At 39.7% G+C, this 21,173-nt stretch overlaps 1 protein-coding gene across 3 annotated transcripts in view; it reads left to right on the forward strand.

Moving 5' to 3' along the window:
- Positions 1-21,173, forward strand: part of AFG1L (AFG1 like ATPase) — a 129,401-nt gene that overhangs the window by 12,147 nt on the left and 96,081 nt on the right. For all 3 annotated transcript variants that reach the window (XM_075923095.1, XM_075923093.1, XM_075923094.1), the window contains exons 2-5: positions 2,250-2,473; positions 14,940-14,991; positions 16,461-16,562; positions 18,869-18,999. In XM_075923095.1, coding sequence (XP_075779210.1) covers positions 2,250-2,473; positions 14,940-14,991; positions 16,461-16,562; positions 18,869-18,999 — 509 coding nt within the window. The remainder of the gene's footprint in view (positions 1-2,249; positions 2,474-14,939; positions 14,992-16,460; positions 16,563-18,868; positions 19,000-21,173) is intronic.

A 21,173-nucleotide genomic window follows, 5' to 3' on the forward strand; every position in this document is an offset into this window, starting at 1 on the left:
AAAAACTATCGAAAAAAGGTAGGCAAATTGCAGAGCGCAATTTGAGTACCTTTTTCCAATAGATCATTGTAGTGTAGACATAGCCTGGGACTTTTCAGCTTAGAACAGAGGAGTCCAAAGTGGGATAGGATAGAGGTCTGTAAAATCATGACAGGTATGGAGAAAGTGAATAAGGAAAAGTTATTTTCTTGTTTCCATAACATAAGAACGAGGGGTCACCAAATGAAATTAGTAAGTAGCAGGTATAAAACAAACAAAAGGAAGTTTTTCTTCAGATAGCGCGCACACAGCCTGTGGAACTTCTTGCCAGAGGTTGTTGTGAAGACCAGGACTCTGACAGAGTTCAAGAAAGAACTAGATAAATTCATGGGCTACGTCTACACTGGCCCCTTTTCCGGAAGGGGCATGTAAATTTCACGAGTCGTCGTAGGGAAATCCGCGGGGGATTTAAATATCCCCCGCGGCATTTAAATAAAAATGTCCGCCGCTTTTTTCCGGCTTTTAAAAAAGCCGGAAATGAGCATCTAGACTGGCCCCGATCCTCCGGAAAAAGCGCCCTTTTCCAGAGGCTCTTATTCCTACTTTGAATAAGAATAAGAGCCTCCTACTTTGAAGTAGGAATAAGAGCCTCCGGAAAAGGGCGCTTTTTCCGGAGGATCGGGGCCAGTCTAGACGCTCATTTCCGGCTTTTTTAAAAGCCGGAAAAAAGCGGCGGACATTTTTATTTAAATGCCGCGGGGGATATTTAAATCCCCCGCGGATTTCCCTACGACGACTCGTGAAATTTACATGCCCCTTCCGGAAAAGGGGCCAGTGTAGATGTAGCCATGGAGTTTAGGTCCATCAATACTTATTAGCCAGAATGGGTAGGAATAGTGTCCCTAGCCTTTCTTTGTCAGACACTGGAAATGGATGATTGGAGAGGGATCACTTGATGATGATTCCCTGCTCTGTTCACTCCCTCTGGGACATCTGGCATTGGCCATTGTTGGAAGACAGGATACTGGGCTAGATGAACCTTTGGTCTGACCCAGTGTGGCCATTCTTATGTTCTTATGGTTGCCATTTCTCCAACAGAACCTTCTCTCATCATGTACATATGCTCTCTTTCTCCCATGTCTATAAATGAGGAAGCTGTTTCCTTCCCATCTCAAGAGACTACCTGCAGGTATCTCACTTTATACTTCTGCTGCTATTTGGCAAGACAGAGCAGATGAAGTCCAAAGCACAAAAATGCCCCACCTTTAATGAGAGTTTGTGGAAGTCTACTAAGGGAGAGCTCTGTTACAGATGCCTTCACCCCTGTGTTCAGGAACCATACAGCACCTGAATACTTTTCCTTCCATAAATTTAGGTTTCATGCTCTTTCTTATTCTATAATCTTGGGTATTCAATAGGAACTGGGGCTCCCATGGCACTAATGACTCCCACACAGTATAGAGAGAAGACCGCTCTGAACAAACTTCACAGGATCCAAACTCATAGGTCCAGTCTAAGAATAGTTGGGTTTACTTCCAGGGATGGTGATTTTAGAGGGACTGTCCGTGCTGATCTCAGCATTGCCCTGATATAGAGAACTGACTGTCAATGTTTTGTTGGGGTGGAGTCAATTGAAACGTCAGGAAATATTTTCAGCACATTTTAAAACTTGCCTCAGAAACCCATTATTTAACAGAATTTTGTTTTGAAAAAAATATTTTGATAAAGTCAAAACATTTGGTTTCTGCTTTTCTATCTTATTGGGTCCATTTTGATCTGTAGTTTGACATTTTAAAATTTCATATTTAATCAGAAGGAAGTGTTTCAATTTAATTGAATCATTTAAAAATATATTTTGTGGAAAGTTTGAAATGTTCTGGTTTTGTTTCAGTTCGGAACAAAGCCAGATTTCTACTTGACAACATTTCCTGGCGAACGGAAATTGCAAATTTTGAGCATCCCCAACTGTTTTTTTGTTTGTGATCTTTATATCTATATCTATCTATTTATATATATAATATGTGTAAGGGCACCTCCCCCCCAGTACTAAGCAATTTCCAGTATTTAAGGACATTTTTAAACTCTTATTTAGAGAAATACAAAGTGATTGCATAAAATATATTGGTGCATGTTTAGCTAATTTTTATTGCTCTGTTACTACTTACATAAAATAGTAGATAGCCATTTTGTCTTTATGTGTAAATTTAAGAATACAATAGGACAATTTTCAGAACCTTTCTAGTAACAGTTAATTATTTCTTATTTTACAGGATATACAATTCAGGCAGCTGCGAACATAGCCCCTAATACTCTAGCAGATGCTAACTCTAGGGCCCTATTGGTTTGCAATGGGCCTTTAGAACACTATGACTTTCTGATCAAATCAGAAGAGCTGCGGAATGATGAACAACAACGAAGAGTGATACAATGCTTGCAAAAGTTACATGAGAGCCTTAAAGATTACAGTATTAGTCCAAATAGTCTTCTGTCAAAGGTGAGGCTGATAGAGCTAAATAAGAAAAAACAGCTTTAAAAGTGTACCCTCAAAATTTATATTTTTATATAAATGTTCTGTTTACATGGATATATTTAAAGAGATACTGTATTTCTTTGTTACTAATTTAGGTCTCAGTTCTGCATTCAGATTCTTGTTGTTTGGAGCTTCCTTCTTTGTTTTCAATTTATAAGCGGCTGTCCATAAATTATGTAACATGTTAAGTAAGGTTGGACAAGTCCTTAAGTTTGCATGCTTGTTTCAGTGTTACCAGGGGAGGGAAGTGGGTCATGAAAATAATAAAGAAATGTATTATGTATTTTATGGATAGCCCATGTCAGCCTACCACATAATAATAATAATAAAATTACTAAAATGAAAAAGAATTATAAAACTAAGTCATTTGTACTGTTTGTCACACATGCTGCCTACTTTTGTATTTCACGGAACTTTGACAGAAAGGCCTAGTATGTTTCTGGTACATGTGCATAGGCAGAATGTTGGAGTGCTTGAGTTGTAAAAACTGCAGGCAAATGTTTGTCATACCAAACTTTGCAATTAATATTTTTCATTAAATGCCAAGATTCTCATTAATGTTAAGACTTGTAAAATATTTTTTGTAAACAAAACTTTAAATATTGGATCTATATCATTACTGTATACATTGCTAAAAGTATGCATAGTACTTCACAACCCAAAAATGATGTCTTTACCCTGAGGCATTTGCAATCTATATTAGATTTGGAATATTAAAGGATGGCAGTAAACAAAAAAGGAGAGAGTTTGATGGAATAAAGATTACATCAGTGAGGCACTTCTTATGTGTACATGTCCCAGAGTGTCTGTTGCAGCACTTGTGCTCTTTAAGACAGGGAGCTGCTGTTGTAGATTACATGTATTCTTCTCTACAGAATATTTCATGTGGATCTTTCTGCCTCTTGGGAAGAGGAGAGTAGAGATCCAGGATCAAAGAAAGACTTGAGAGGGAGCTCTCCACACTTGTCAGGTGAAAGTCCTGAGAGGAGAGATACATGCACCCAGTAGGAACGCAGCTGGGGGAAGGGCATGAAGGTTTTGAAAAAGGTCTGAAAGAACTGGGATGCCCTGGAGTCAAGAGCTAAGGCTATATCCTAAAGGGCAATAAGATTATTTTTGGCTTGTATTGAATCTTCATTCCAAAAGATAAGAGAATTAGAGAGGTACAGTTGTCTGGATCATAGTTTCACTTTCTCCAGATCATGAACTAAGACATTACTTTCCAGGGCCTTTCTTTGAAAAATGCTAATCCTGTGATTTCTTTAAAAAATAAAATAATAAAACAGTTGAAGATTGTTCAAAATGAGGACTACCAACTGAAAGTGAGCCCCTATTTTTAAACTTCTGTTGCATTTCTAGATATGTGGATGTGTATCTCGGGCCCCAGATTTCTATAATTTCTTTTTAACTCTGCTTGTGAGTCCAAAAGCAAACACTTGAAAAGGATTTTTTCCCTTTTAAATTATATACAAAAGGATATCTCCTGTATTTCATATCTGTGCTGTGCTGTTTAGATATTGTTTTCACATAGATGCAGGGGGATGGATTCAGAGGCTTTCTTTTCTATTGTAGGTCAGGAAAAATCCTTTGTAGATGTGCTTCACTATGCTAGAGACCTATATCTAGAAGTTAGTTGTACAAATAAATTATGGTTTCTTTTGCCTTCTCAATGAAGATGATATACAAGAGCTTTTAATTTAAGGATCTATATGTATTTTTAATCAACGCTGGAAATTGTTTGGTGCTTTGTCAGACAAAATTAGATGTTCCATGGTATGCATTAAAATAGGTGCAGTAATAAAATGGCAAGCAAATATATTCTAGAATAATAATTTATACACCTGTTCACATGTGAATTTTTAAGTTTATTTTAATTTTCTTTTCTGGCAGAGTTTGGCCTCCTGTCTTACCTTTATAACTTTAATCAGTCAGTCCTTCAGCACAGTCTATATGAGGGCTGATCACAACACGCCTTCCATTTTTCTCTTATCCTGGCCTTCCTTCTCTATGTGTGACTATGTTTTTTCATGATAAACTCTTCCCATCTCTTTGGAGGCTGTCTGAGAGATCTTTTCAGTTCCCGTGGAGACCATTCGGCGACAGCTACAGTACATCGATTGACAGCTCACTGCCTAGCTATATGCCCGGCGTATTGCATTTTATTGTACCTGCTGTCAACAATGACATCCTGCATTCCATATCTGATCACTTCACCGGGGACTGGGTCACAGATTGAAATCCCCAGAATTCTTCTTTCCATCACCCTCACCATGACAGACAGTTGTTGTACCTCTACCTTTAGCATTGCCAACGGTACAGTTGAGTTGAAGAGGTTGGTTCATGTTGCCTTGTTGATGTTTCCTTGAAGGACATTCTTAATAGAACTGAATGCACACCAACCAGCTTTCTTTCTTCATGAGAGTTTGCCTTCCTGATTATGGTGCATGTTGCTCAACTTATTTTGTTTTCTCTTGAATATTATTTGGATTTTTGGCAAGGCATCAGACCACATACATTTTGTCTTAGAGCCATTCATTTTCAGTCCAACTTGACTGCCTTTTATGTCAAGTCTCACAGCTTTTTTTATGGTTTGATAGTGTTTTCACCAGTCAGCACAATCAGTGGTGAATTTGAGGTGGATTAACTGCTGTACAAAGATGCTAATTCTACCCTTCCAGTTCATCTGGTGTATTACTTTTCAAAGTTTGAGGCAGACTTTGAAAAATTTCAGTGAAATCATGTCTCCTTGTTACACGCCTTTTTTTGATTGGGCTGCAAATGGAAGTGTCAAATAGATTTATATCCATAGTGCAGTCAGTGTTCGCTTCCTTTAATAGTTTGTATTGCTGCCCTTCTCTGCAAGAGCTTACAGCACTGCATTGAGCTCTACACTATTGAATGCTTTTTCATAGTGAATGAAGGCAATGTATAAAATAAATTTGTATTCCCTTGTATTCACTTGAGCTAGTTTATACTGAAGAAATGGTCTGTTGTGCTGAAATTCCTTTGAAAACCTGCCTGTTCTCTTGGCTGCTGCTCATCCAGACCTTGTGGGAGTTGGTTTGTTGTTAGTTTTGTGACCAGCTTGTAAACATGTGAGAGCAGGTATATTGGATGATAGGTCTTTATGATGCTCTTCTTATACAGCAAAATGTTGCTGGACTCTCTCCAGCTGGATGGTATCTTCTGCATTTCCAAGTAATGGCTACACCAATTAGCAAGAATTTTTCAGAGATCTTTGCCTGCAGCTCTTATCATTTTGGTGTCAGTCCATCTTCCTGGAGTTTTTCCTCCCTTCCTTTGAAAAACTGCATGTCAAACTTCATTGACGAGAACCACTAGTATGCACTCATTGGTCTACTGAGGTGTTGGTAGTGGGACATTTATTTAAGACGTAAACAGTTTGGTGTAGAAATCTTTGCAGACCGCTTCCATCCTTGAAGTCTCCTGTCACAATTGTATAGGTGTATATTTGAGAGAGAATTCTTCCACATCCTCATCATCACCTGTGTTTGTGGGAGACTAGATCTGGATAATCTTGAGGAATTGTTGCACTTTGGCATATGAAGACTTGAATTTACAGGAGCTTTTTGAAGATCATTCCTAGTTGACAATAAAATTGTTTTCTCCAATGGTTCTTGGGCCCTCTCCTTTTCCCAATTACGATGGTACTTCTGTCTCTCCACTTTGTTTCCATCTCTTTTCTTTGTCATGTTTTGTAGACGCTAACAGTGTCATAGGGTGTCTTTGTCTTCACCTCTATTAAATAGCTGATTGAGTTGTCCCTTGTCAGTTTCCTGCATTTGTAGGTACTCGCTTAGAGGACAATTCCTTTTCTGGCCTCTGAGATTCTTAGAAGCCTCTTATCCGTCAAACTCTGCATCGTTGCTGTAGAGCAGATTGAGGGAATTATGGATTTAAACTGAACACTTTGGAGTATTTTAGATTACAGCAATGCTTTTTGCAAATTAGCTAAAATATTTTTAAATAAGAAAGGATTTTTATTTAGCAGGAGTTGGTATGTGTTAAATATGTAGTGGATCTACTTTTATAAAAAATGCCTTATATTCAGACCAATATAATGCAGTTCTTTTAAAAGAAATAATTATATGCAGCAGTCCAGCTGGAATCATTTGTCTTTGTTTCTGACATTTTTTGAGATAATGTATCTGTGGAATGGTGGTGAAGAGGAGTCCAAGAGAAACAGACAAAAATAGCACAAATTCATTTATTCAGAGCAACATCACCTTATTTCATGGTCTAACTTCTTCCTTCACTTCTAGCAGTGGAAATTTGGAGTACTTCTTGAAACCATGGACTTACTCTAGGTTTAGTGCCATTAGAAATGATGGAATAATCTGGCCCCCTTTCTTCAGTGCAGATAACGTGTGAGCTTCTTGGAGCTATGAACTAGATGAAACATAACATGCTTTTGGTTTTATTTTGGGTTTTTTTTCTATATGTTTAATTGTTGCATGTGATCCAAATAACATTATTCATTAAAATATGATAAACATAAGATGTTGAGTACAAACATTATCTATGAAGCAACATCTAAATGTTTTGTCTGGGAAACTTAGTAGAGTTGCCAACCTCCAGGATTATCCCAGAGTCACCAGAAATTAAAGATTAGACTTTAATTAAATATTATGCCCTGTGATGAAGTCTCCAGGAATCCATCCAACCAAAATGGGCAACCCTAACTTTGAGTAATTTTGATAAAATGAAAGCCATTTCCATTGTATAGATATACGTTTGCTAATATTTCAAGATTCTTTTTTTGGACGAGTTCATAATGAATTTAAGTGAAAAAGAAAAACATTACATATATTGTTGTCAGTAGAATAAATTCCTATTTAAAAAAAATATTAGTCTCAAAATTTAAGCAATGATTTTAACTTTATGAAAGAATGGCTTTGTGTATGTTCAATTCAGAGGATCTGAAAGTATCTGAGGCTCAAGGCCACCAGAGTTTGTATAAATGGTTCAGATCTACAGGTTTTCAGAACAAACACCAACTGGGGCATTTTAAGTGTTGTTGAGTTACTATATTAATGACTCAAAATAAGCTTGACTCTAAGTGAGGTCATGTTTTGAAATAGGGTTTGAACAATAGTAAATGTGATTCAGGACCTTGAAAATATCTTGAAATACAGATGCAACTAAATGGAGCTCTGAAAAGAGGGAGAAAAAGAGATTGATCTGTTCTTAAATAAGGAATACTCTCTAAAATATTCTAACTTAATACTGCCTATATTAATGTAATCTGATAAACAAAGAATTTCATCTGGAATTTTGGATATTTATACTAATTTCATATTGTCAAATACATTATAATGTAAAAATGTTTAAAATTGACATTTAGATAGTTCTAAGGCACTTATCACATGCTGTAGTATCCAAGACAGAAAAAAATTGTCAGACCCTTTTAAAAGTACTCAAGAGAAAATGGAGAGTTTTCAGACTGAATCGAAAGACTCTGACCATATTAGCACTTGGGAAAGAATAGTGATTAATCAGAGACATTAAAAAAGGAATAAAAAAAAATCCAGTCTGAAACATAGTACACACTGTGAGACATGCAAATTATTTTCTTTTAAAACAGGACAAAAAGGATCTCAATAGAGAACAAAATTAACTTAATTTGGTACGGGAACATAGTTTGAAATTCTCTCTCTCCTATGGAAAAATTAATATTTTCAAGAATATAAAAAAAATTCAAAACTTTTGCAAAGCAATTTAAATAAAAAATGAAAAAAATATGTCCTTTGCTGTGCGTCCCAATTATTCTTTGCATTATGTGGTATCATAAGTATAGTGTATTTTGTGGGTATTGCAGAGGAGTCGGAGCTAGCAATTTGTCACAGGTTTTAAAGAAGGAAGCAGTTAAGACTGCAGGATAGTGTATTGAATATATCTCTTGGAAGACTGTTCAGAACATATGATATTAGTATAGTTTATTAGATTTTTTACTGTTCCTTGTGCAAGTCAGCTTTTGTGGTGTGCCTTAACCTCTTCGCTTTTGTAGGTGTTAAGTGCTAATTTTATAATTATCCTTAAATAATGACACTACAAAAACAAAAGTGTCCAAGAATCAATCTTGTCTGAGGGAGAGGTGTACTTCAGTATCATTACTAGACATCTGAGGACTAGGGATGTGAAAGTGAAACATTCAAACAGTTAACCAATGAGCCTGGACAGCAGCATGGTGGGGCGGGGGCAGGTGGGAACTGTCTTTCCCTCCCCTGCCCTTCTGCGTGTAAAGGTGTAATCGCTGACTGTATACCCCAAACTGCATAACAGAGGCAGTAAATTTTTCATGATGTCCTAGTTTTGAGCTGAGGCTAATGGCCATCAATGAGACTTCTTTGGGTGGTTTGAATGACTCAACTGCCAGAGCTTGTATTGGAGATAGTTGGGGTGATCTCGCATAGGGATATTTGAGTGATGCTTATTAGTTAACGGTGTTGGTTACACACAGTGAAGCCTCCTCCCTGAGAGGGCTACCTTATCTGCTCCCAGAGAGGAGGCTTCTCTGCCAGCTCTGCTCCTGGGGAGGCTTCGCTTTATTCTGCAGAGTGTCCGTACGGGTAACCGCTGAGTTTTTTCAGCAGTTACAATGTTACCCTACTATTTTTAACATCCCTAATCTGTAGTAAGGTTTGTAGTGTCTATGTAAATTACTTTATTGCTTTTAGTGTTTTCTCCTTAGTGCTTTACCTTAATAATAAAATAAGCTTGTGTGGTAGTTTATAAATGTTGGCAGTTGTTCAGCCTGAAAATGACCCAATCCAGAGGAAGAGAGACTTGGATCACCACCCAAGAAAGGCAAAAGCTGGTGAGCCAGAAACCTGAGTATGGGAGCCCTTGTTGGATCACTATGAAAATACTGGGATAATTGCTCTTAACTGTGACACCTACTCCATTCCGTAGTATTGAAACTGTTTAAAAAAAAAAAAAAACTCCTGCAGTCCTGCATGCCTATTTAGGTTTCCCTTATCTTTCACATTACAGTATGTTTCTGGCAGAAGCATGGACTCTAATCAGCTCACCAGAATTCTCATGAGAGATCCTAGTACAAGACATATGATTCTCCTATGCTTGCAGAGCTCTAATGATTTGTTGCTACAACTGGGAACACAATAAGGAAAATTATGGAGATGTTTTGGCTCAGTGGGCACAGTGGGGGAAAAAGCCTATTATTTGCAGGCATTCACAGAGCAGCTCCTCACAGTGTATCACTACTTTGCCACCTAAGAAACAAGCTTTGACTAGTGGGATTTCATCATAACACAGGTGTGGGGCCATAGAATCATAGGGTTGGAAGAAACTTCAGGAGGTCATCAGGGCCAACTCCCTGGGCCTTGGACCCAACCCCAACTAAAACAACCCATTCAGGGCTTTGTCAATCCAGGACTTAAAAACCTGTAGGGATGGAGATTCTGTCAGGACTTAAAAACCTGTCAGGGATGGTGTAGGTGGAGCTTGGTCCTGCCTTGAGGGCGGGGGGCTGGACTCGATGACCTCTTGAGGTCCCTTCCAGTCCTATTATTCTATGATTCTATGATCACTTCCCTAGGTAACCCATTCCAGTGCTTCACCACCCTCCTAGTGAAATAGTTATTCCTAATATCCAATCTAGACCTCCCCTACTGTAACTGAAGACCATTCTCCCTTTCTATCCTCTGTCACCCCTGAGAACAGCCTCTTTCCATTCTCTTTGGAATCCCCTTCAGGTAGTTAAAGGCTGCTATCAAATCCCCCCCTCACTGTTCTGAGAACTAAATAAGCGCAAATCTCTCAGCCTCTCTTCATAAGTCAGGTTCTCCAGTCCCTTAATCATCCTTGCCTTCCGCTGGACCCCCTCCAGTGCGTCCACATTCCTTCTGTAATGGTGGGGAGGGGCAAGAACTGGATGCAGTACTCTAGATGTGGCCTCACCAGTGCTGAATAAAGGGGAATAATCACTTCTCTAGATCTGCTGGAAATGCTCCTCCTAATGCACCCCAATATGCAGCTAGACTTCTTGGCTACAAGAGCACACTGTTAACTCATATCCAGCTTCTCATTCACTGTAACCCCCATGTTTCTTTCTGCTGAACTGTTGCTTAGCCAGTCAGTCCACAGCCTGCAATAATGCTTGGGATTCTTCTGTCCCAAGTGCAGCACTCTGCACTTCTCCTTGTTGAACTTCATCAGATTTCTTTTGGCCCAATCCTCCATTTTGTCTGTCACTCCTGGACTCTGTCCCTACCCTCCAATATAACTACCTATCCTCCTAGCTTAGTGCCAACTGCAAACTTGCTGAGGGTGCAATTCATCCCCTCATCCAGGTAATTAATAAAGATGTTAAACAAAACTGGCGTTAGAACCGACCATTGGGGCACTCCACTTGATACCGAGCGCCAACCGGACATTGAGCAATTGATCGCTACCCATTGAGCCTAGCAATCTAGCCAGCTTTCTATCCACCGTGTAGTCCATTCATAAGTGGAATGATGAGTGGTGGCTTCAGAACTTTTGGGTACAAAACTCCATACCGGTGAAAGTTTATGCTGAGCTTGCTGGGGCACCAAAATAAGAGCTTCACTAACAATAGAGAAGTGCTTGGTGATCACCTGGAAACCTGCAACATCAAATTGCTACTAGTCAGTGGACAATTGTTTTGGGGTTGGAGAAATCCGCTGTTGGGGCCCTCATTGCAAAGCCATTAATCATTTACTGCTATAACAGATTGTGACTCTTGGCAATGTGCATGAAATACTAGATGATTTTGCAGCAGTGGGTTTGCCGCACTTCAGTAGATCAATGCACAGCACACACATCCCTATTCTCGTACCATCCCATGTTACCCTTTAGTAGATGATCAGACATAGGTACTTTTCCATGATTATATAGGGACAGATGGATCAAAGAGATATTTCACTGATCTCAGTGTGGAGTGGTTGGGGAAAGGTGCATGATGCTTTCATCTTTAAGAGCATGGGACTTTTCAAAGAGTTGCAGACAGAGATATTCATCCACAAATTGTGCATTCAAATCGGGGATGTCGAAATGCCACTAGCAGGGGCGGCCCGTGAGCCTAGGCAAACTAGGCAGTTGCCTAGGGTGCTGCCAGCCCAGGCACCCGATGATGATGTCACAGCCATTGACGGCTGTGCAGGTTGGGGCACCGATTGCGCCTTCCGCCTGGGGCGCCAGCTGCCACAGCCGGCCTCGGGACACTCCTGGCCACTAGTGATTCTGGGTGGCTCAGCCTTTCCCTGGCTCATGATAAAAGCAGTGACAAAGAAAGATTCAGGGAATCACTCAGCGGATGTAGCATGACAGTTGAATGTGCTTTTGATAGATTGCGAAGTTGTTGAAGATGTTTGCCTGCTGGATTGGATCTCAGCGAGGCAAATATCCCCATTGTTGTTGCTTCATGTTATTTATTGCATAGAATCTGTGAAATGCAAGGAGAATAGTTATTTTATGGTGGAGGAGCAAGGGACATTGGCTGTCTGCTGAATTTGAACCGACAGACACACAGAAGATTAGAAGAGCTCACCACAGAGATATATGGCTGACAGGGTCTAAAAGACCATTTTAGCAGTAAGGCACAGAGCTGTTGTCTGAAACGTTTTATGACACAGTGTTCAGGAATGGGTTACTGTCTCTCCCATTTCAAAATCTGTAATTCTTAGTGTAAACTACTTAAAATGGGGAGACATCCAGGGATTGTATATCACTATGAATTCAGTAATGCTTGTTGTACGTTATTTAATATGATGTTGCCTTCAGCTAAGACAGGGCTACTCAACACGCAGGCCGCATGTGGCCCATGGCCTGTTTGTTTGCGGCCCACAGTGCAGTTTGGGTTTACTTGGGGCTCAACAGGTTGCCTGCGGGTGAGATCCTTTGAACATGGCCTCCACTGGGAACACGCTCCACAACGGCGAGGCGTCTCCCAAGCAGGGTGAGCATTGAAAGATGCAAGCAGACAGGCTGACTGGAACAGACGAGTGCAGGGTGTCCGTATTTGTAGCCCCAGGGAGGAGATGCCTAGAGTGCCAGAGCATTGTGTGAAAGAAGCTATTTGCATATATATTTGCATGTATATGCAACCACACTTAAATTGTGGCCCTCAGCATGTGCCGTGAGTATCATTATGGCCCCAGGGCTTCCAAAGTTGAGTAGCCCTGAGCTAAGATATGTGTAATGCTTTGTTTAACCTTATAAATGTGGGTTGTTAATTGCTTACTATAATCAAAATACAAAGAGTTTTCGAAAATATTGTTTGAAAACCAACAGTCAACAAAAGTAATGTGCAAAAGCTCAGTAAAAGTGTAAAAGAGCTGGAGAATGTGTGTGTGTGTGTGTGTGTGTGTGTGTGTGTGTGTGTGTGTGTGTGTGTGTGTGTGTGTGTGTGTATGTGTGAGGGAGAGAGAGAGAGAGAGCGCGCGAGCTCATGAGCACTGAAATCTTAGAAATGGTGCACTGTCTCTTAAGACAGGCATTCCTCTGAGTCTCTTACCATCTGTGCTTCAGATCGGAGCAGCTCTGCTATGTGTGTGTCTCTCTCCCTGATCTGCAGAAATGGGGTCCACTGGCAGGGGGACTTGAGTGCTCCCTTTTCTCCTCCACCACCCTCTACCACTCTGTACAGCTAGCCGGGGAAGGAGGGGCAGCTGAACACACACTACAGGCTGTAAATGTGCAGGCTCTGCTAATCAGCTGGGTGAGCCACAGAGAAATGCTTGATGGGCTGCATTTGGGCCCTGGGCCTGATTTTTCCCACTCTGCACTAGACATTCATTTAGCATTTTAGCTGGAACTTACTAAACCTTTCAAGCCTTGGTCTTAATTATAGGGATGTGAATGAGTAGTCAGGTAACTGGTAAGTCTAGGCTTATCAGTTAATCTAGTCGACTACTTGCATTTCCCTCCCCCCAGGCAGCAAGGGGAGGAAACAGGAGCCAGTGCCAGCTCCATGGTGCTGCCTATGCCTTTCTCCCCCTTTCTCCATCAGAGGCAGCAATAGGGTGGGGGGGGGGGGGGGTAGAGGAGGCTGCCATGAAGCAGCCTCTGTCCCCGGTGAGCCCAGGCCCATCATGGGCAGAGGCTGCTTCGCGGTGGCAGCCCCTGCCTGTGGTGAGCCCAGTGTCGCTGTTGGCTGAGGCTGCTCCACATCCCGCAGAGCATTTTCTGTCTGCAGTGTGCCTGGGCCCACCATGGACAGAGGCTGCTTTGGAGCAGCCTCACCCGCCTCCTCTTTTTCCAGTAGTCTCTGTCCATGAGGAGCTTGGACCGCCTGCAGGCAGGAACTGCTGCCATTCCAAGCTTCTGCCTCTATATCAGAGGCAGCAACATGGGATGACAGCAGTCCCTGTGCACAGGGGAGCTGGTTTTTCAACTGGCTCCCCCTGCGGATCAACTTCCACCTGGCACCCCCCAGTGCATCCTCTGATAGACAGCAGTGCAAAGTGACAAGGGTCTCCCCAGGAGTAGGCCAGATTGCACTGGCTGCCAGCCTCATCCCGGGGACTATAGACTAGTCAACTAAATACTAAGGATTCATGTGGTTAGTCGACTATTCAGTTAACCAGTAGCTAACATCCCTACTCAATTGTTACTTGCATTTGCAAACAGAATGAAGAGCAGTTCAGTTTCGGTGAAAAGAATTTCATATGGATATCTGGTTGTATTTGCCTTAGTTACCACTTGGTTAATATGCAGCTAATGGATAGAGTATTGGGTCATTTGACTAGAGCCCAACTGGCCTGCAGCATTTGTGGCTCACATACTCATAGTATACATTTGCCAAGTGCCAGCTGGTCATTTCACACATTTGTCTTCACTACAGAACTGCTAAGCAACCTACAGATGATGCTAACTTTGGACAAGTGGTCCTCCAGTCCCTATTCAAATAGACTCTGAATGCATCTCCAGCTGGGACTGTTTATGAGCCACCTACAGTAGATTGGATGTATGCAATCACTTGAAGAGGAAAAAGTGGATACTAACTTTTTCATAACCATTGTACTTTGAGATTTGTGGCAAAGATCTGTTCCACAACCTACCCTCTTTTTCCTCTTCGTTGGAGTGGTTCCAGTAGAAAGGAACTGAGACCAGGGGAGGGTTGGTGGCAGCTCAGTTTTTTATGCCTGTGTGGTATGCACAAACAGCAGAGGGGGCAGGGGCTGCTGAGACAGGTACCACCAAAGGTAAAAACTCTCTGATAATTATGCATTGGAGCACACAAACAGCTACATGGAATGTGGAGGTGTGCAACAACAGTCAAGGTTAGTAACTGTTTTATTTATAAAATGTTTTTATCATAACCCTACTTAATTAAATCCAGCCATATGATTTCATTCCCTCAGCAATAGTTTTGTATTACTTACGTAATGTGTTTTATGTTAAATGACCCTTCTTCTCTTTTTTACAGCTCTTTGCAAAAAGCAAACCCCCAAAAGGGCTTTACATCTATGGAGATGTTGGTAAGTTTCAGTAAAGATTTAACGGGAAGTTTTACCTAAATGAGGATTTCACAGGGTCTCCATTTAAGAGGGAGCAGGATCACAGTGCACCTCTGACTAACTGTCTGCTGCCCAGCTGGGTTTAAGGCACTGTTTCTCAAAGTGGTCTGTGAAACCACTTTGAGAAACCAGTTAACTGGCTGCACTAGTGTATTTACTTACCAGCTCTGTGGCCATGGAGCCTCGTGGCTCCTATTGGCTCTATTTTGTTGTTTGCAGCCAAGAGGAGCTGTGGGGTAAGTAGCAGCCTGGCTCACACCACTTCCTGCGGGTCCCTTTGGTTGCAAATGACAAAATGGAGGAAGTGGGAGCAGCTAAGCTCTGTGGCTGCAGCATAAGTAAACACACACACAAAAGCAGCCAGTTAACAGGTTTCTCAAAGTGGTTTCATGGACCACTTTGAGAAACACTGTCTTAAGGGAAGGAACCTGGGTGTTAAAAAAGGGAAGATAGCAGCAAGGGGAGGACTACTACCTCGGGTCTCTCTCAGCTCAGAAAGGCAAGGGAAAAGAACTACATAGAGACGTAGTAGAAGGGTTCCTGAAGAAAGCTGCTGGTGTAGCTGTTGAGAACCCAGAAACATAGCCCCCAGGAGAATGACTTTGCCACTCCCTGATCCTGGGGGAAGAGTAGAAAGCTAAGGGACTCATTATTATGAGTCTGGGAAGAAGAGCATTTATTTCAATTTTATTTGGCGTTAATAAAGTAGAATCCCAGGATAGGTTTTTTGTCTTAGTCCGTTTGTACTCTGAAATTCTTAAGGGATTCTAAGAGAAGGGAAAACTGACGCAGGGCCACACTCATCCAGCAAAGGATGCAACAGAACAGGCATGCCCTTTTACAGAGGGCTTACTCAAGTTCTTACTCATACTTTTATGTCAAAGTGGTTTTAAAATTTTGTCTTCCAAGTTATGTATTTTAATACACTTTTCAGACATGTTTCTTTTAGACTATAAAATGGTATTAAGTATAGATAGATCCAATCACTCACTAATTTTTATGTGTATTAATATATTTCTGTTTGTGACCTGCTATTTCATTAATTAAACATATTGTTAAATTTTAGCTAAGTAAAAGGAAGGAAGCAGAGAGGTGAAATTTTATTGTAGTCATGTCAATATATCATGAAAAAAACCTTGTAATAAGAAAATATTTGGAATATTTCAGGTAGAGACAATATGGCCACTTGTTGGCTCAAAATGTCATAGTTTATTTTTTCAGAATTTGTCCTTTATAAAGTGAAACACAACTTTCCTCCTAGCTATTTTAATATAAAATATATTCTTTTTTCTCAAACAAGCAAACCTTTTACTGTTCAGCAGAGTAGTGCAGTTTCATTAGTTCAAAGCTAATGAACAGTCATTACCGTAATCAGTACATACTGTTTTTAAATTAACTACCTGTTGGGTATGTTTGTTTTTTATTTGAAGGTACAGGAAAGACAATGGTGATGGACATGTTTTATTCTCATATAAATGTAGAGAGGAAAAAGAGAGTCCATTTTCATGGTTTCATGTTAGATGTACACAAAAGTAAGTGCAAATTCTCTGACATTTACATGAGTTACATTAAGTATGTAATCTATAAAACAACCTGATTTATTTTTCTAAGAATAGGAAGCAATTTAACTTTATTTTACATAAGTAATCAAAAATACATTTATTAGAGCAGTTTGAATCTTCCATATTTCAATATAGCTATGAGAATGTCCACTAAAAAATAATGTAGTGTGAGATGAGATGTATATTCAGGATTAATTTACCCCTTATCTAAACACCTGTAATTTATAAATTAACTTAAGCTCCGTTTGGAAGAATAGAGGCTAATAGTGAATTTATCGTTGAATCAGATAAATAATATGATGGTGTCTGTAAGATATTTTGTGTAAAGTCAGCTGTTAAATTATTTGATACTCATTTGGTATAGTGTATTCAATTGAGGATACAATGATTTAAGAAAGACAGAAAACAAAATTTAGTTTGGAAGATAAGATCTATGAGGAAGGGTTAGGAGTTGAGACATCTTCCATCTTCAGGAAAAATAACTCACATATGAAAAGGAATGTTAGGAGAGGACAGGAATCAATTATTCTCAATGAGAATTTGAGTTCCAAGAACAGGTAGCAATGAGAAAAGCTTTGGAGAAGGACTATGGAATTGCTATTACTTGAGTTATTTAGGGCTAGATTAACTATACGTCTGCCAGGGGCCATTTAAAAATAACTAACGCTATTTTTCAAAATTTCACAGAGGTAAACTAGATGAGCTAATAAAAAAACTGTCAAGATCTGTGTATGCTTTACTAAATAATCATTTATCTCATTCATTGCAAACCTTGTTCTTTCCTTTCTCACCCTCTATTGGGAATGTTTCTAGCCAATGTACCTTTTATATTGTAAAGATCAGATTGGGTATTTAACATCATAAGAACAGATATACTGGGTCAGACAAGTGGTCCATGTAGTCCAGCATCCTGTCTCTGACAGTGGCTAGTATCAGATGCTTCAGAGAGGATGAATGACCCGTCGCTGTCATCCTGTTTCAGTTTCTGACACTTGAAGTTTTATGGACACCCAAAGCATGGAGTTGTCTCCTGAACCATCTTGCCTAATAGTCATTGTTGGACCTATCTCCCATGAGCAAATCTAATTCTTTGTGTTAATTGAGTCTTTTTTTTCCCAATGACAGTTTACTAAACTGTTTCTTAAAATGTAACACCTTCCAATATAAAATCTGCCATCTTTGGGACCCAAGCTGTACCTACTCTAAGACTATGTCTAGACTGCAGAGTTATATCAGCAAAAGATATGCAAATTGCAAACCGCAATTTGCGTATCTTTTTCTCCCTTTTTTTTCGGAAGAGGCTTTTCTGAAATTTGGCCTGTCTACACAGGGCCAAATTTTGGAAAAACCTCCTCTTTTGGAACATCCCTTATTCCTCATACAATGAGGAATACAGGGATGCCGAAAGAACACATCTGCTTTTTCGGAAACTGTTTGGAAACTCTGCATAGACATAGCCTAAAACAGCAATAATTTTCTGTGATAGGTGACTAGTTTTGCATTTGGGGATGATCCATATCCTGGAAATCTAATAAATACATTCTGCACTGACAATATCTCTTGTTACCTGTATGTTCCTTTATGCCTATTTTTTATAAAACTAACCTCCCATCACAGGGCCTTCCTTTTTCCAAATGTTCACGTTATTTTAAATACGTACATAGTGCATAATCTCTAGTGCCTTATAGTACATTTTTGTACTGTAATACTTGTTTTGTACAATTGTTGACATCTTTTTTTTTCCTTTTTTTTTTTTTTAAACCATAGGGATTTGTTTCTCTGAGTTGAGTTTTTTCCTATTATTTCAGAACTTGACTACAGGTTGTAAACATGCTTTAGAGAAACAGAAGAAATGCTTTAAGTGTTCTGATTATTAGTGCATAGACTAAGAGAGTGGGTACAATCTCAAAGAAATGCAGCAGAATCAGGGTAATAAATTCCAAACAAGACAAAATGATAGAGTCCCAATTACAATATCAATGTTTTCTGAAACAATGGCAGGATAGACACACCATTTTTGAAAAGTATATAAAAGCAGGCTTCCATGAGGTTACAGTGCAATACTTTACTTTGTAAACAAGAAATGAATCTCTGAGACATTGGAAATTTACTTTAAAAGGTAAAAAAATTACACAGTGTGCCTTTTAAAATCATAATGCATGTGATTTTTGTATTTCTGTATCTATTAGTCCCTATGTGTGTATTGTTGCTTTGAAGGTGCCACAAAGTTAAATGCAACACTTTCATTGTTTATTTTTCTATTTTATTTACTTCAGGAATTCATCGCCTTAAACAGAGCTTGCCTAAAAGAAAGCCAGGGCTAATGGCCAAATCATATGATCCAATAGCCCCTGTAGCTGAGGAAATAAGTGAGGGGGCTTGTCTCTTGTGTTTTGACGAATTTCAGGTAAGTAATTAATCAGAGAGAGTTTCCTGGTTTCAGGAAATCATTTAAAGTATTGCTTTATATTTTATTAAAAATATAATACCTTTTGTTGTTAGTGTAGCATTTAGCTTGCTAGCCCATAATGGAAGATAAAAGTTCAAAAATAGAATGCCATTTCAAAGGCAGAAGCACTGCGGGGAGCACGGGGCCAGCCGGGGTCTCAAGCAGTCTGCCATTCCAGGGCTCTTGTACATTTCAAAAGCAAGGAGCGTAGGGCCAGTTGGGGACTGTTTGAGTCTCCTATTTACCCCCTGCTCCTGCAGTGTTTCTTGCTCTTGTTACATTTCAAAGGCAGAAGTGCCACCAGTTCCCCTCTGTGCCCCTGTCCCTCCCCCCCCATGGAGATGGTGCTTTTAAGTTAGTTCCCTCCAGAACCGGCTCCTGCTCCCCCCCCTTGCTGCCTCTCTCTGATAGAAAGAGCAGCAAGGAGGGGGAGAGTCTAGTCAAGTCGACTATCCGATAAGCATATGCTTATCAGATAGTCCACTAGTTGCTTACATCCCTATTCTAGAGTATAATTCTGTAGCAATGGTGAATTCTTTATTAAAATGTATGACTGCAGAATGTACAAGGATATTGCTATGATACAGAGCCATTCATGGTAATGTCTATTTATGAAAACGTCTAGCATATCTTTTGGTAAAAGCCAGTGCTGGTCTCTTATAAGAGTAGAACTTGTTTTTGGTACTAGTGACTGAGGATGAGAAGCATATTATTGAAACATGCAAATTAATGACTAAGTGAACAATTGCGATAATGAATACTGTATCACAGAATATCCTTTGTTCAATATTTTGTCAACTATTTTAATTATATTTCTTACTAGGCTGGTAATATACTGAAGTTGGAATTTTACAAATCACTAAATGTTATATATCTTTGAAACAGGATGAGACTATTGTATTTTGTTTGGCTTTTGTGTCAAAACTTGTCTGATTATCGTGAAAGGAAGACAGGAGACATTTGATTTAGGTTTAATAAAGTCACAACTTTATTATTTGATGTCTGGGGGCTACTTGGAATCAGGGGTAAAAGTTGTAATGTACCAGTGTGGTGTCCTGACAGGTCTCCTGCCCTATCAGAGATGATAACCATTCAGCTGCATGCATGTTCTTGTGCTCCTTCTGTATGTTGCGCTGGCTTTGCACAAGTAGCCAACACAGCAGACTCCAAGAGAGTCCCCAAGGAACAATGAATCAGATAATATATGAATGCACCTGAATCAGGCTTATTTGAAACGAAGCTCAGTAATAGCACCTGAGGATACTAAGAATGCATACCTGTGACAATGGCCATGGCTCAGTCAGTAGCATGAGATTCGCCACTGCCCTCTAGTCCAGACAAAGAGTTAAGTTGCGGTAACGCAACATTTACAGACTGAGACAAACAACATGTCATGACATGTTTGTTACTTCCACTTGTACTTTCCTTCTGACATTTCAGACAAAGCTGTCCTATTCATCCCCTATTATTTTGCTTGTGATGTTTCAGACAAAATATAACTATTCATCATTTTTTGCCAAACTGTTTTATTGTGTGCTAAATTAAGGTGTGTCTGTACTGTTCTGGTGGAATGTATTTACATGTTACATATGTTTTAGCAGTACTAGAGCCAAGTTCATGTCCCAGAAACTGACTTGTAGGCAAACATCCGCTTTTGACAAGGCCTGCCTGTTACTCATAGTGATCTTTATATGCGTATAGGAATTGTAAGTACAAAGACTTGGGGGGGGGAGCAAAGGTGTGGGTGGGTGTGTATTCATGTAAAAGTGTAAAAAAACACTTGACAGCTCATTAATCTGCTTGTGCTAATACAAGTAAACTCTGTGATAGACAAGTAAAATATTAGTTTAGTGAAAATATGCCATTTTTCCTCTTGTAAAAGATTGATTATGTTTTGAAGTTATTTTAGTCAAAGAGGCTACAAATCATGTTACCAGATGGGAAAAGAGTTTATTTGTCTTATTCATTATACTTTATTCCGAATCTCCTCCTTCCACTTAGAAAACACTTCTAATGTATTTCTGTATTTCTTGTCAAGGGTTTCACACAGGGATTTCACCTCCACATTAAGCTTCCTCACAGTTTGCTGTAATTTTTGTATTGTCTGCTTGCTTTCTTTTCCCTTTTTTCCT

This window comes from Pelodiscus sinensis, chromosome 3, assembly GCF_049634645.1.
Source record: "Pelodiscus sinensis isolate JC-2024 chromosome 3, ASM4963464v1, whole genome shotgun sequence".
Lineage (NCBI taxonomy): Eukaryota > Metazoa > Chordata > Testudines > Trionychidae > Pelodiscus > Pelodiscus sinensis.